Source organism: Malus sylvestris, chromosome 16 (genome assembly GCF_916048215.2).
Source record: "Malus sylvestris chromosome 16, drMalSylv7.2, whole genome shotgun sequence".
NCBI lineage: Eukaryota > Viridiplantae > Streptophyta > Magnoliopsida > Rosales > Rosaceae > Malus > Malus sylvestris.
This window is the reverse complement of record NC_062275.1, coordinates 3,538,648-3,553,836: the sequence shown is the minus strand read 5'-3', so window position 1 is coordinate 3,553,836 and position 15,189 is coordinate 3,538,648. Positions and strand designations below refer to the sequence as shown.

The following is a 15,189-nucleotide window of genomic DNA, read 5'->3' as shown; positions in this document are numbered from 1 at the left end:
GGCAGGTTTTTGGGTGTGACTAGTATTGTTATGGTGAGACCGTGGAGGTCTAACTGGTGGGTGAGGTCTAGGATAGGGAGCATGTGGCCTTGGGCGGTTTACGGAAACACCAGGACGTGGGCGTGCTTAGAAATCGACATGGTTTTTGTTTTCTGCATGGATGTGGTGTGAAAAGTAGGAAGATCCATCTTAGATAATATTTAGTGTCCAATAAAATGAGATTAGTTGGTTGTTGTGGACACAGGTTTGATAACTCTGTTGGTATTGTTTGTTTGTTTTCGTTCCTTTTGAACAATCACCAACAGGTTAGAAAATCGGCAAACATGCATGCAATGATGGTCGTTTGGACAATTTGTTTTTTGTTTTTGTTAGAACAGTGACTGTTTTTAGGGTTGAGATTGGTCGTTTGGCTTGTTAGTGAAAGGGGATTTGGTTGTTTTGTTGACTCACGAACTGGTAGGGATTTGGTCTAGTTCCATAGGTCAATCAAACTTATGAGAGGAATTGACATAACCTCAAACAAATCACAGTGTGTTATATAGTTGTTTCCCTTACTTCAACGGTTAAAATACATGACTATTCTTCCAATACCGCCACATTAGCATTCTAGTTGCATTAACATTCGAGATAGTGCAAATATATTGCAACAAAACCACATACATACAGAATATTGAAGTGTGAATGGAGAGAAAGAATGAGAACGTGTGGCATTTTTCAAATGTTATTCAAAACCTTTATTATAGTATTTCTATTAATTAAAGGAATTTTGAAGAATTATTTAATACCTAAAATATGGTTTTTGATACACACACACAGACATTTACCGTTGTTTATGGCAGCCAAAAAATGAGCATAAGAGCATTCACATATACACAGGCAAAGAAATTTCAAATTTGCAAGAAATCGTGGTGCGAAAAAAAAAAAACCAACTAAGAAAGAGTGCAAAGTAAAATTAGAAAGATGCTAATTAATTAGCACATTATTGAAATTAGTATATGAGGCTCTCCAGTCATTATTCATGTTCATGGGATCAGTTATTCTTAGGAGGGTGGTGCCTTGGTGAATGGTAATCCTGACTAAAAGCAACAAATCCTGCATATTCCTGATCATGGTCGACACTTTTCTCAGAAAATCGACTTGCAGTAGTACTTTCTCTGCATTCCACATTGCCGCATGAAGATTTTCCCTCAAGGTCGGAGCTGCTGCTTAAGGTCTTGGAGCTCCTAGTTCCTCTTATAGGGCCGTCCACCGCTACTTTAACGTCCTTCTCTAACCTCGCCGCTGCCATTTTCCTTCCTCCTATCCTCTTGTCCTTCTTAGTTGCAGTAGGAGGACTAACCACTTCATGATGATCAATATCTTGTCGCTGCACCTGTATATCATATATGTAAATATATCGTTAAATCAAACCTATAAATGTATATATACGAGTCTAGAAATTGTTTGAGGATAACAATAAGTATTACAAATCATACAGTTTGGAGTGCTAGATTAATTACATCAAAGTGCAGAGTGTGTAAAATACATCTAATACCGTACGTACCTTTGAAGTCGAAACAACTTTTGTCACAACTGCATTTTCGCCTTCAAATTGTAGAAAATCGCAATGTTATTGTGGATAGTAAGCTTAAACATTGCATAGTAACAAACATAATTTAATTCACAAATATTAAGGAAAAAGCAATGTTCTAAAAAACGGCCTCGGCGGTGAGCCGAGGTGTTTTCTTGCAAATCGGTTGTAAAAATCGGATGGGCTTTAGGCGGGCTAGACGGTTTTTTTTTTTTTTAATGAAATAAAAAATCCTATCTAAGTCTAAGTGGTTTAAAATTGTGAACTTGTTGTACATGTGTCATCTTACAATACTCCTCATTATGGTTATATGGCATATATGCTTAATGTGTTTTTAAATTTTAGACTTGTTGGATACTCGTTTTGCATTTTATCATTTTTTTATTATCTTATTCATGGATTTCATAAAAGTATAATTTTTTGTAAGTGTCAATATGCACTTATTTACAAGATATACAAGAAATTTACCTAAATCTGACTAGGCGCCAGCCTGTCGTCCGATTAGCACCTAACTTTTTTTAGAACCTTGGGAAAAACGTGAACAATAACACAGAAGAAGAAAGGAAAGTAGATACCTAATTGATGACGGGAATTCGCAGAGATATTCCATATGCTTGCAGCAGAAACAAGCACAAACACCAAGCGGTAAGAAAACTTCATTGGACCGAAATCTCAGTCTAAGCAAGAAGAATTAATGGAATGATATCTTATCAGCACTTCAGTGAGTCGGTGAATGTGTTAAATCTGCAGGATTTCAAAGAGTCAAATGTGTAAAACCCCTAGTCAAATATATAGGTGGCAGCCCCACACACACACACACGTACTCTAAGTCAATTCAAACTAGCTAGGGGACCTAACTAGGGTTTCCAAAAACGTACATATTTTATGCATATTTTAATTTGAAAAGGTGTGGCCAAGAACACCTATTACAAATACTACATAAAACATCGTGTCAACCCATGTGTATTTTGATCTGGGAACGAAGATTTCAAAGCATTTTGAGAGAAAATTTGATGTGTGTTTCTCGAATTTTCAGAAAATTACCCTAACTAGTAGTGTATATATATTTTTTAACCTCTAGAGGAGAAATGTAGGACTATAACGTAGAACGGAAGCTACGGAAGTTAAAGTGTTTTGTGCCTGTCTGCCGCCATATACACATACATCGAAGAACTAACAATGAATAACTAGCTTGGCCTAATTTCTTTTTGCATGCCGACTCCGAGGTTGCCAAAACCTAAACCCTAATTCCTCAATTCCATGTCTACATTAATATATGATTTTTGTTAGGCTACTGCTTCTAATACCTAGAAACAACTAACAATGAATACGTTAGATCAGCTCTAAAGGAAATGTCAAATTTTAAATATAAAATTTAAATTTTGACAGTTTATGTGGCACTTTGACATCTTTTAAAGTTTTGTTCTCCAACCAATATGTCAAATTAAATTATTATTTTATTATTTTATAAAATAAATTATTAAACTAATTTAAATTTAATAAAGGACATTTAAATTTTAATGAGTAATCTGTTTACCTTCCTTGATTGAAAAGAAGAAAAAAGTATGATAATTGTATCGGTCAACTCAACATTAATTATAATAAATGATTAAGCTAATTAAAAATTAATAAAATACATTTAATAATTAATAAAAAACATTTGAAGCTGCTGTCAAATTTGACAGCAACATCTTTTGATGCCAATCTATGTCATCGCCACATAGGATTTGACATTTCGGTTGGAGAATATTAGTGTGGTCTTTTTTTTTTTACTGTTATAACTAATGTGTATATTTTGGTATCTCCTTTGGAGATGCTCTTATGAGTTATAATCCAAATCTTTATGTGTTTGGTTGGTGAGAAAAATAGGTTTGAAAATGAGAAAGGTATTTCATTTCTCGTGTATTGTACGTTTATACTTTAAATTTGTATGGTAAAATGAAGATGCTCATCAAACTCTTGTACGATAAAAATTGCACTAGTTACTGGCCTGAGTTGTAGGATTGTGATTTCTTTATTTCGAGTAATTCCTTGTATGCCTAATGAACTTGTACTTTTGTATATATATTGAGCCTCCTAAAAAGAAGAATACACATCAAATAATGTAGCATAAGCAGAAAAAACCGAAAACACTGCATTGGATCAAATTAGAATAAGAAACATCCATGTATATGAATTGCATGTAGTAGATTTTTGAATCACTACTCTCTGCTCGCAATTATGTTTAGAACTAATTATTTTGGAATTAGAATATTATTAAAGGGGTTTTATCGATCCAACAAAGTTTTTCAGTGGAGATATCTTTCAGTGGGTGTCCCTCTTCTAAAGTGTAACTCTCATTTGTTTTTTACTTTACCCCAACTCATCAAACCGCCTCTAAATGTGTAACTTTTTTCCTGGGTCGGAATTTGTGCAAATGTTATGTGGGTGCATGCCATTTTGCGTATAGCCACCACAATTGTGAGGAGAAAATTTTCAATCTGACCGGCATACGAGGTGGTACATCACGTGTCATTATATAAATGGTGAGATATATGTGTTAAAAAGTTAATAACTTAAAAAATAAAATTTCCCACCACTTACATAAAAACACGTGATGTATCATCCGTGTTCACGTCACAATGAAAAATTTGTCAATCTTGAGCTGCATGCCACCACATTTTATAGTAGATGTTTTGCAAGGGGTAATGCTAGAGAGTTCAAATTTCTAAACCAAATGATTTAGATGTTAATGATTGAATTATTGTTAAGTGTTATTAACATGCTTAAACTTTTTTTTTTTGTGACACATCATTTGGTTTGCAAATTAAATTGATTTCCCTAGCATTACCCTTCATAAGATGGTACGAGGCAGCAGAAACGAGATTGAGATTTCAACGTTAACTAGGTCTACATTGCTTGAAGAATCATTCAATATTAGATCAAATGAGTTTAAGGAAATAATTTTGAATTGTATATCTACATAAACAATGTAAAATTCAATTTGAATTTGAAATAATTAGGTACCATGTATCATTAGAATTCATGAATCAATTTTTGGTTTTTCTATTTATGTGAATCCATGCATTTATGTATTTTCTAATATTAAATAGTTTAATTCCTTCCGTTGGAAATATTATATGACATTCCAATGAAGGTGATTTAGTCTTTAAAAGGCTAGTGACTCCATAATTATTTTTTCCTCTGCACTCTTCTCCTCATTTCTAATCTCTAATTTTCTTATAATTTTTCTAGTGTGAAATTTCAAAATGCTAGAAAACAAAAGGGTGTTTGCATGATGAGAAAAAGTGAATGTAAAAATTACTTAGATTTTCTCGTCTGCAACAAGTTGTAACTCAAGTGAGTTCTAGTAAAAGTATAGGTTTATTTTCGGTTGGTCGGTGTTTTTCGCACATTCCCTTTTACATTTAACTTACTTTTCTTAATTTTTGGCTGATAAATAGAATAAATTGAAGAAAACCAAAGACATAGATTAACAATAGTTTGTGTGAGGTAAAATTAATGTATGGATAACACCGTCCTTTTATGGATAACACCACCTTTTTAGTTACGCCTCCTAAAACTTTAGTTTATCTCACCTTGCCAAGGCAGCCATATTAGCAATTAAGCGGGCCTCATCATACAACCTCTCAATTTTAACAGTTTTATTGACGAATTTGACGCAAAATGACAAAGTGAAGCCAAAATAAAATTTCGAAATACAAAATGACGAAATTTGAGTTTTCGATAACAAATGAAGATCGAAACAGAGTTTCAGTTAAAATAAGCCAAAAGTAAATATAGTCCAATATGTAATCATTTGATGCTCCCTCAGCCATCCCCCACCCAGCCACCCACTCATTTTCTTTTGCTTATTTTTTCATCAATTACCCCACAAGTTCATCATTCATTTTACTTTTGCATTTTGGCTCTCTCAATTTTAAAGTCCGCTGGGTTGGAACGTAAGGCAAGTCATAACATGATTCCTGTGGATTTTTTAAGAGCAAACATTCAAAATAAATTTTTAATCTAACTGCAATTCTATGAACTATTTTTTTTATTATTATTTTGGTTTACTACTATGTATTTGCTTTAGAACTGATCCCCTCTCACTTACAAAATAGAGAGATAACAAATGATTTTTATTTTATTTTATTTTTGAACAAAGATTTTATTATTATTTTTGAACATATTTTCCAACAATTCATTTATTTTCCATTTATTTCAATGAAACCAACGTATCACAATTCACAATCCATTTGGTAGCTGTAAAATGGCCTCGTTGATTTTATTTTTACGAAAATAAATTCAAGGTATGATTTTTAGGCAATTGATTTGCAAAATTTTTGCTCTTTCTTTTTCCTTTTATTCCTTGGATTTTCTTTTTTGTTGTCCCATATGATTATCCGACAAGAATTCCTTGCTCTACATATCCTGTCGTGTCCTTCAAATCTTTGGCTCTGAATACCGACGTTAAAGACTTGTTTGGAAGTGTTTTTTAAATTGTTGAAATTGGTTTTGGTGAAAATATTTGTAGAACCAATCCTTAGTAAAAATGCAAGTGAATTATGAAAAAACACTTGAAGTGTATCCTACAAAGCACAATTTTAAGTGCTTTTGGAACTTAAAAAATACTTTTTTTTAAAACTGTTTTTGATCATTTTGAAAAAGCACTTCAAAACGAGTCATAATTCAGGCATTTTATCTCTAAAAACAAAATGGAAAACCTTTTTTCTTTTTTAAGAGAATTACAAACCTTTTAAACCTTCATGCTTTAAATTCCCATGATTCAAATTCTCATATTTTGCATTTCATATATCACACAGTCTCATACCAAAAAAATACCAACTTCAAAAACAAAAGCCAAACTTTACTCTGCACTACAATTCTCTCCCAAAAATTTCCACGGATCAAGAAATGGGGTCTGCAACATCGTCTATGGCTGCAAAGTTCGCATTTTTCCCACCGGACCCTCCGTCATATGACACGTACATCGACGAACCAACCGGGAAAATGAGGATCTCCGATGTTCTTCCTCGAGACGATGTTGACGTGGTGAAGCTGAGCACAAAAAAAGGGAATGAGATTGTGGCTATGTATGTCAAAAATCCATGTGCTTCACTCACTCTGCTTTACTCCCATGGAAATGCTGCTGATATTGGTCAGATGTACCACATTTTCACTGAGCTTAGTCTTCATCTGGGTGTCAATCTCATGGGGTCAGTATATATCATATCACTTTTCATATGCTTTTCATTCCAATATACGTTCCCACTTAATTTACGTTTCTCGAGAAGTGATTTTTGTGCACAGTTATTTATTTTCGACATTTAAATTAAATAAATCAAACGAAAATAATTTCCGTGTTTAAATGGTATCGATCCGGATTAGTTATGATTTTTTTTTCTTTTCCTTGTGCTATATTTGCAGCTACGATTATTCTGGCTATGGACAATCTTCTGGAAAGGTATAATCTGCCCAGCTAGCCAGTTTCTATATAAATTTCTGGAACTAAATCAATTGTGTCAAATCCAGTGTTTGTTGAACACGTGTCACTGACATGACCTGATTTGGCATGTTCTAAATCCCGATTATTTTATGAAGAACTGTTTGTTTACTTCTTTGTTTTGGATTGGGAAAAACAGCAGTTACCATTTAGAAATTTGATGTTCCCAAGTTTATGCATAGATGAGAAATTAATGCTTCCTTATCCCCGCGATATATCTCCCCTCTCTCTCTCTCTCTCTCGCTCGTCTGTGAGCTATCAAGTGAGAAAGCAAGAGAGAAGATGAGATATATCTCGCTACACGAGATATTTTTTTATCTAATTTCAGACCATATTGACGATAATGTGCCTTTGTAAAATTAGCCAAGTGAGCAGGACACATATGCAGACATAGAGGCAGCATACAAATGCCTTGAAGAGAAGTACGGCATAAAGGAGGAAGATGTTATTTTGTACGGACAGTCAGTTGGAAGCGGACCTGCATTGGATTTGGCCATTCGTTTGCCTAACTTGAGGGGTGTTGTTCTTCACAGTCCGATACTGTCCGGCCTTCGAGTGATGTACGCTGTCAAGAAAACATTCTGGTTCGACATTTATAAGGTTCGAACCTCGTACTTTTTGCACTCTCGTTGAACAAAATCAAATTTTTTCGTAGACCGGTTTATTGAATTCCATCATGAAATGTTTTGTGTTTGTTGCAGAATATCGATAAGATCCCACAAGTCAGTTGCCCAGTTTTGGTGATTCATGTAAGTCTTCATATATTAATTCTTGGAATACTTTGAGCCTACCACATATCTTTGCAATTCAACAGTTGCAGTTTTGGTAAGGACCTTTTGGTAATTCATCTATTAATTCCTCATAAAATGGACGGTAATCTTTTAATAAAGAACGGACATCATGCATAAAGAATTTACGTTTTGAATGTAGTCTTGGAATTTTCTAATCCTACCACATTTCTTGGAATAATCCCAAACTCCTTTGTTCAACTTTTATAGGGAACTGAAGATGAAGTTGTGGATTTCTCGCATGGAAAACAGCTGTGGGAGCTTTGCAAAGAGAAATATGAACCCTTGTGGCTCAAAGGAGGCAACCATTGTAACTTGGAACTCTATCCAGAGTACTTGAGGCATCTCAGGAAGTTCATATCTGCCATAGAGAAACTACCCCGTCTTCGAAATTCAACCGAACAGAGTGCAGATCAATCGGAGTCTCCTCTGAAGACCGAAGACAACAAGGACAAGGCAAGATCAAGCACTGACTTGAGAGACAAGTCTAGGTCCAGCACGGGGCAGCGAGACAAGTCCAGGCTCAGCACAGACAGTAAAGAGAGATCAAGAACAAGTACTGAGAAGAGAGAGAAGTCAAGAAGGAGCACAGATCGGTCTGGAAAGGCAAGGAGCAGCATAGATCAGTCGGAGAGAGCTAGAAATAGCTTCGACCGGTGAGTTGATCATTGATATAATTTATGTTTTAGCCATTTCGTTTTCAGTTTTCGCTAACGCCGGCTTAAAATCAATGGTGGCAGATTGGGAGATATGGTGAGGTCAGTTGGATTATGTAACGTAGATTGTCTGAAGCAGGCCGCTTTAGAGGCTTGAGTGCTCTCGTACCTTGGATTGCAATTTGTTTATAGACCAGTACATGTTTGGTTGATGGAATGTTTGGCTCAAGGGAATGCATTTTTGCCCCATATATCTTATCAACTTGTAATAGCTCAATGCAGCGCCACTCCTCGCGGGGTTTTTCTTTCTGATCCGATCCGATCCAATCCAATTCAATCCAATCCTAGACGCCAAACTTGACCCTCAAGGCCGTCTCGGTCTCTTGTGATTTATGATCTTAAAATATGTTGCAGGGTTTTTCCTTCTGAGTTTATTGAATGTTTCATTGCAAAAGCTAAATTATACATTCACCATGTTGGAATGTAACGTCAGTTGTAGCTGTGTTTCAGATTGTCTTGGTTGATATAGTTGAGTTGGCAAAAGGAGGGAGAGAATTGCCAAAAGACAATAGAAGCAAAGCATATAAACCAAAGATTGAACTTAAATGGGTACTTAATGGCTAATACAATCGAACAAGCGATTAATAGCTCGATTTGTTAACATTATTTGCTGGGACAGTTTCGTCAAGTTAATTCAATTTTAATTTTTTTTCTGTTCATATTTTTAATAGTTAATCGATGTGAACCAAATTTAAGACGTATTTAACTTTAAATATAACACAAAGTCGACTAGTTACCATACGACCGGCAAGTTAATTCAATTTTATTGCTAAAATTAGAAAAGAAAAATGGAAAATGAAGAGGATAAGGTTGAAGGTGAAATGGCAGAAGGAATCTGGGCCTCACAAATTCCACAGAAGGAAGCTCCGAGTCCAAACAAAACTGAAAACCCCCAAGTTTTGTAATTTCTAGAACACTCCACCCTCCCCTACTTAAAACCTGATAAACCCTCGCAGCTCACGAAAGGGTTTTTACACTCTGTGTTTGGCACAACGGAATCATCGCCTCATCCCCAACGCAACTACTTCTGTTAGGTTTAGGGATGGCTCCAGTTCTGAGCAGAAGCATGGCAACTGCTTCTCTGGCTTCGCTTCCTTCTTCGTCTCCATTCGCGCTCGGAAACCCCAGCAGGGCCTTGAGCCTCAGAAGCGCTTTTGTGCCGCAGAATGGGCTCCGAAAGGGCTTCTCGTGCGGCGGATTGAAGTGGAAGGTTGAGAGCAGGAACAGACGAGTGTCCGTCCGCTGCGACGCGGCGGTTGCCGAGAAGGAGGAGGCCACCGATGCCCCCGGTGAGAGATTCGAGTACCAGGCCGAGGTGGGTTTCTCTCTGTTTCTTTAAATTTTGGGTCTTTTGTGTTGTTTCTCAATTGAGCTCTGCGATTTCCAAAATTTGTAGAATTTTATGTATTTTTACTTTTTATTTGCAATGAAAATGGATTCCTGTGCTTTAAATTATGGGTCTTTGCCATTGTTTTCGACAGAAAATGAGAATAATAAATGCTTGTTGTTTTCATATTCGTTATCGCGAGGCTTCGGTTTTTGATGTATGAGTTTTGGAACTGAAAGTTGAAGAGTTGGAAACTATTTGCAGGTGTCTCGGCTTATGGATTTGATAGTTCATAGTCTATACAGCCACAAGGAGGTGTTCCTTAGAGAGCTTGTGAGGTGAGCTTGCATTTCCCTACACTTCATTAAAAGTTCTTTTGGTGATTCATGGCCTATAGGATATGCTCTTTCTGCTTGCAGAATTTGCTTCCTTAGTTTGTTCTTTGAACTTTTTGATAATATAGATTTTAAATTAGGATTGATTTGATTGAACAATGTGCTCGTTATGATGCGTTTTGTGTGTACCTGTTTATTTGGCCGTGTGTTGACTTAATTTTGCATTTCCTGTTTCAGTAATGCTAGTGATGCATTGGACAAGTTGAGATTTTTGAGTGTGACTGAGCCTCATCTGCTTGGCGATTCTGGTGAGCTACAGATACGCATCAAACCTGATCCAGACAATGGGACTGTCACTATCTCGTATGTTGTTTCTAAATTTTTGCTTTATCTTGTCACTGGATGAATCAGTGGGAGATATTTGAAATCTGATTCTCTGTATTTTAGGGATACTGGTATTGGAATGACAAAAGAGGAACTCATTGACTGTCTTGGAACCATTGCTCAGAGTGGCACTTCAAAGTTTCTAAAGGCTCTGAAGGTTCACTCCTATCTCTCTCTCCCTCTCTCCCCTTGCTGCCCGGCCCACCGAGCATCAGTGAATGCATTATTTTGCACTTTGTTGTTTCTATGTGAATCCTTTTGAGTTCTTTGATGCTTTCGAGTCTTATCTTTCAACCATTTATTTTGGTAGGAAAACAAGGATCTTGGTGCAGACAATGGTTTGATTGGTCAATTTGGTGTTGGGTTCTATTCTGCTTTTCTTGTTGCTGACAAGGTATAGTATGATTTCACACTTATTTTATACCTGGCTATCTGCTTGTAGCTAGGATTCTACTATGGATAGCTGTGTTGCTAATTTTCTTGTATATATTATGCAAAATCAGGTGGTCGTCTCTACAAAAAGCCCAAGGTCAGACAAGCAATATGTTTGGGAAGCAGCAGCTGACAGTAGCTCTTATGTTATTAAGGAAGAAACTAATCCCGAAAATCTCATACAACGTGGAACACAGATTACCCTCTATTTAAGGGTAGGTACCCCTTACTGGCTACTTCATTTCTCATTTCATGGTATTTATTCGTTTGCTTGGGACTTTCCTCGTTTTTTTGGTCATTGAAGTTATTCCAGCTATTGCAGGTGTTGACAGATTGTCATTATTATTTGCGAATTTCTTTTCTACTGATTTCTTTTTGGAAAATTAATTAACTTATGGTGAGCTGTCTTAAATTTAAATTTCTCCTTGCAGCCGGATGACAAGTATGAATTCTCAGAGCCGGCCCGGATCCAGGGTTTAGTGAAGAATTACTCACAGTTTGTTTCCTTCCCCATCTATACATGGCAAGAAAAATCTAGGACTGTAGAGGTGAGGACTGCATTTTCTTCTTCAACAGATCATTTTCCCCCTATATGGCTGGTTTTGGAGGGATTTGTAGAGTTGAATTTTGCATGTGATTGGTTCCTAACGGTTCCATTGTTACTTTTTTACTAGTCGAAGGTGTGCATGAAAAGTGTTCATTGTAGGTGGCAACCAGGAAAATATTGTTATCATAAAGTTACTCTTTGAATAAGCCGTCTTCAGTCGATATACTCTTCAATAGCTTACGTTCTAAGCTTAAAATTATCTGTTCTTTAACAATGAAGCAATTATCACCTTTGCCGGTCCTCATTGAGTGGAAACTTTTGGCAGGTTGAAGAGGAGGAAGAACCAAAAGAAGGAGAAGAACCAAAACCAGAGGTAGTTTTACATGGGATTCGTAATTTTTTGAAATGTTGTTTGATCTTGGTCAATAGTACATTGAAATTACAATGCTCGTTACCAGGGTGAGAAGAAAAAGAAGACAAAAACTGAGAAGTATTGGGATTGGGAATTAGCCAATGAAACAAAGCCTATATGGGTGAGTTGAAGCAATAATATTATTTATTTAGATTCAGTGTGGCCTGTTTGTTTAATGTGCACGTATATTCTTGCTATACATATTACATCCTTCTTATAAAAATGTTTTTGTTCTTCTGCAGATGCGGAGTCCAAAGGAAGTTCAAAAAGAGGAGTATCAAGAATTTTACAAGAAAACTTTTAGTGAGTTCCTGGATCCACTTGGATACACTCACTTCACCACTGAGGTACTGAAATGACTATTGCTCTCTCTCATCCCCTTTGTCTTATTGTGTGCTTTAATAATTTGGTTGAAACAGACAATATGACCTGTTTGGAGTTTACTTAACTTTGATATCTGCCCAGGGTGAGGTGGAGTTCAGGAGTGTTCTTTATATTCCTGGAATGGGGCCTCTTAACAATGAAGATGTAGTAAATCCTAAAACAAAGAATATACGTTTGTACGTGAAGCGGGTATTTATCTCAGATGATTTTGATGGTGAACTGGTAAGTTTTTACATTTTGGAAACCACATGTATTTGAGCTTCCATTTTGTTCTTTGTTTTAGTGAAGATGTATTTTTTGTTGCATATACTGTTGTGCATTAAATTTACATTGTGATTTTACTTTATGATTTAAAAACAATTCATATATCATTAACAATGCTGTTGTTCTACATTTTCATGCTTATAATTTTTTTAAATAGCAAATCCACATTCACATGCATATTCAACTTGTGATGTATAATCTGGAATGTTGAAACTATGGTTCATCGCTGCAATACACTGAATTAGTCTTTTTGCAGTTTCCGCGATACCTGAGCTTTGTTAAGGGTGTGGTGGATTCAAATGATCTTCCTCTTAATGTTTCTCGCGAGATTCTTCAAGAAAGTCGAATTGTAAGCCTAAGTTTTTCCGCTAATCTTTTATGCATTTTGTGAAGCAAATGCTATTGTTCTTTGTTTTTGTTATGCATTGGATACTGTTATCAATTTCTATTGTGATCTTAGCCTCCGTCCATCTAATATTTTCAGGTAAGAATCATGAGAAAGAGACTTGTGCGAAAGACATTTGACATGATTCAAGATATTTCTGAGAGTGAAAATAAAGAGGTTGGTGGCCAGCAATTGAGTTGTCTTTTCTTCTTCCATTACACCTGAAAATTATTATTGATTGGAAAATGTTTGAATTTGATCCCAGGATTACAAGAAACTATGGGAGAACTTTGGCAGGTTCATAAAGTTAGGTTGCATTGAGGACTCTGGAAATCACAAGCGCATAACACCCCTGTTGCGGTTCTACTCTTCAAAAAGTGGGGAAGAACTGATAAGCTTAGATGATTATGTTGAAAACATGCCTGAGAACCAGAAGGCAATCTATTACTTGGCATCAGACAGTCTACAAAGTGCAAAAAGTGCCCCTTTCTTGGAAAAGTTGGTCCAAAAAGGCATTGAGGTATGTGTTGTGCGGAATTTGTGACAGTGCTGTCTCTCTATTTCTTTCTCTCTTTCTGACATTTTGTCTTCTTTTTGTCTTAGGTTTTGTATTTAGTTGAACCTATTGATGAAGTGGCTATCCAGAATCTACAAACATACAAAGAAAAGAAGTTTGTAGACATCAGCAAGGAAGATTTGGAGCTTGGTTAGTAATTGGCCTGGCCTTTCTGTACTACGTCCAACGTTGTAGCTTCCCTGTTGTATCTTTCTCACCAAAACTTATTATACCAGGTGACGAAGATGAGGTCAAAGAAAGGGAAACTGAACAACAATACACTCTTGTGTGCGACTGGATAAAGCAGCAACTTGGTGATAAGGTGGCAAAAGTCCAAGTCTCGAAGCGTTTAAGCTCATCTCCCTGTGTACTTGTTTCTGGAAAGTTTGGATGGTCTGCCAACATGGAGAGGTATTTTGACTTGACCAGACCAGTGCTGTGAATTGTTTCCCTTCCCGTACTGTGATTGTGATAAAACATTTTGCTTCGGCAGATTGATGAAAGCACAGGCCCTTGGAGACACTGCAAGTTTGGAGTTCATGAGGGGCAGGAGAATATTGGAAATTAACCCAGATCATCCCATCGTTAAGGACCTAAAGGTAAGATCACGAATGTTCTCTTCCGAAACACTAATTTAACTCTGCTAACTGGGAGAGGTGCATAAAAACGTGAGAGAGAACAAAAAACTACACACCTTCGTGTCGTGTCACTAGAACTATTCACGACTGAAGTACTGGACTTATATATGGATTGACCATTGCAGGCTGCTTGCAAGAATGCCCCTGACAGCACTGATGCCAAGAGAGCTGTAGAACTCTTGTATGACACAGCATTGATCTCCAGTGGATTCACGGTGAGCTGCAAGCATTTGTTTCTTCCGTTGTTGTAATGTGATAGTTTAACAGTAACTTTATGTTCTTACTTCTTTCTTCAATGACGCAGCCCGACAGCCCAGCTGATTTGGGAAACAAGATATACGAGATGATGGCAATGGCCCTCGGGGGAAGATGGGGTAGATTGGAAGATGAGGAGGTGGCCGACGGTACTAATGGGGCAGAATCCGATGCGAATGCCGCTGAAGCGGTGGAAGCACAAGTAGTTGAAGCATCAGAAGTGAGGACAGAGAGTGATCCATGGAGCGATTAGATGTGTTACTGGCATTATAATATGTTAGATAAAAATTTTGGCCAAAACTCAAGGGGAAGATGTGCGTGGCGTGGGGGAAAGTATGCCTTTTGTGTAGCTCTTCTCCCGAATGTTGAATGTTTTGTTATGGACTTGCTTTTACCAATTCTCACCTTACAAAGACGATTCAGTATTCTGGAATCTTAGGGACCTTGGTAACGTTCTATAAAATGATTTTTGAAAAACTTGTATTCTGCATTGTGATTTGAGAATGTCTGTAGCTAAATAAAGTTGAGATTAGTGTTGGTAAAAATGGTGGTTGGAGTGGCGGTTGGAGTGGTGAGAATAAAGGTGTTAGTAGTGGTGGGAGGTGGCAATACCAGGGTAGAGGGAAATAGCGGAGGGGGAGGGGGGTTGGGGTTGCGGCGGTGGCGATTGCGATGGTGGTAGAGGATGGTTTTGTTAACATTAAGGGTTGT

The 15,189-nt window shown here is 36.8% G+C and overlaps 3 protein-coding genes across 3 annotated transcripts; 2 read left to right on the top strand and 1 right to left on the bottom strand.

Annotated features, from left to right (window-relative positions):
* Positions 1-710: 710 nt before the first annotated feature.
* On the bottom strand, positions 711-2,311 carry LOC126608610 (uncharacterized). Its single transcript, XM_050276568.1, has 3 exons — positions 2,146-2,311; positions 1,544-1,584; positions 711-1,372 (listed from the first exon to the last, which is right to left on the bottom strand). Exons 1-3 carry the CDS (start codon positions 2,228-2,230, stop codon positions 1,031-1,033), a joined length of 468 nt encoding a protein of 155 aa, XP_050132525.1. The 5' UTR covers positions 2,231-2,311; the 3' UTR covers positions 711-1,030.
* A 4,022-nt stretch (positions 2,312-6,333) lies between these two features.
* On the top strand, positions 6,334-8,986 carry LOC126606628 (uncharacterized). The gene is made up of 6 exons (XM_050274009.1): positions 6,334-6,768; positions 6,980-7,016; positions 7,419-7,655; positions 7,757-7,804; positions 8,054-8,499; positions 8,584-8,986. The coding sequence occupies exons 1-6, from the start codon at positions 6,467-6,469 to the stop codon at positions 8,654-8,656; spliced, it is 1,143 nt and encodes a 380-aa protein (XP_050129966.1). The 5' UTR covers positions 6,334-6,466; the 3' UTR covers positions 8,657-8,986.
* A 435-nt stretch (positions 8,987-9,421) lies between these two features.
* Positions 9,422-14,955, top strand: LOC126606626 (heat shock protein 90-5, chloroplastic). Its single transcript, XM_050274006.1, has 19 exons — positions 9,422-9,874; positions 10,151-10,224; positions 10,459-10,584; positions 10,669-10,762; positions 10,916-10,999; positions 11,109-11,252; positions 11,469-11,585; positions 11,910-11,957; positions 12,043-12,117; positions 12,239-12,343; positions 12,462-12,602; positions 12,901-12,993; positions 13,129-13,206; positions 13,295-13,549; positions 13,633-13,735; positions 13,822-13,996; positions 14,079-14,184; positions 14,349-14,438; positions 14,528-14,955. The coding sequence occupies exons 1-19, from the start codon at positions 9,602-9,604 to the stop codon at positions 14,729-14,731; spliced, it is 2,385 nt and encodes a 794-aa protein (XP_050129963.1). The 5' UTR covers positions 9,422-9,601; the 3' UTR covers positions 14,732-14,955.
* Positions 14,956-15,189: the final 234 nt, after the last annotated feature.

Excerpts from the sequence above, each read along its gene's own strand:
- LOC126606628 (XM_050274009.1), top strand. The coding sequence starts at position 6,467 with ATGGGGTCTGCAACATCGTCTATGGCTGCAAAGTTCGCATTTTTCCCA. Across the intron at positions 7,656-7,756 it reads TCTGGTTCGACATTTATAAG|AATATCGATAAGATCCCACA; the intron begins GTTCGAACCTCG and ends TGTTTGTTGCAG. Across the intron at positions 7,805-8,053 it reads GCCCAGTTTTGGTGATTCAT|GGAACTGAAGATGAAGTTGT; the intron begins GTAAGTCTTCAT and ends CAACTTTTATAG.
- LOC126606626 (XM_050274006.1), top strand. The coding sequence starts at position 9,602 with ATGGCTCCAGTTCTGAGCAGAAGCATGGCAACTGCTTCTCTGGCTTCG. Across the intron at positions 9,875-10,150 it reads GATTCGAGTACCAGGCCGAG|GTGTCTCGGCTTATGGATTT; the intron begins GTGGGTTTCTCT and ends AACTATTTGCAG. Across the intron at positions 12,603-12,900 it reads ATGATTTTGATGGTGAACTG|TTTCCGCGATACCTGAGCTT; the intron begins GTAAGTTTTTAC and ends GTCTTTTTGCAG.
- LOC126608610 (XM_050276568.1), bottom strand. The coding sequence starts at position 2,230 with ATGAAGTTTTCTTACCGCTTGGTGTTTGTGCTTGTTTCTGCTGCAAGC. Across the intron at positions 1,585-2,145 it reads GAATTCCCGTCATCAATTAG|GCGAAAATGCAGTTGTGACA; the intron begins GTATCTACTTTC and ends TACAATTTGAAG. Across the intron at positions 1,373-1,543 it reads AAGTTGTTTCGACTTCAAAG|GTGCAGCGACAAGATATTGA; the intron begins GTACGTACGGTA and ends TATGATATACAG.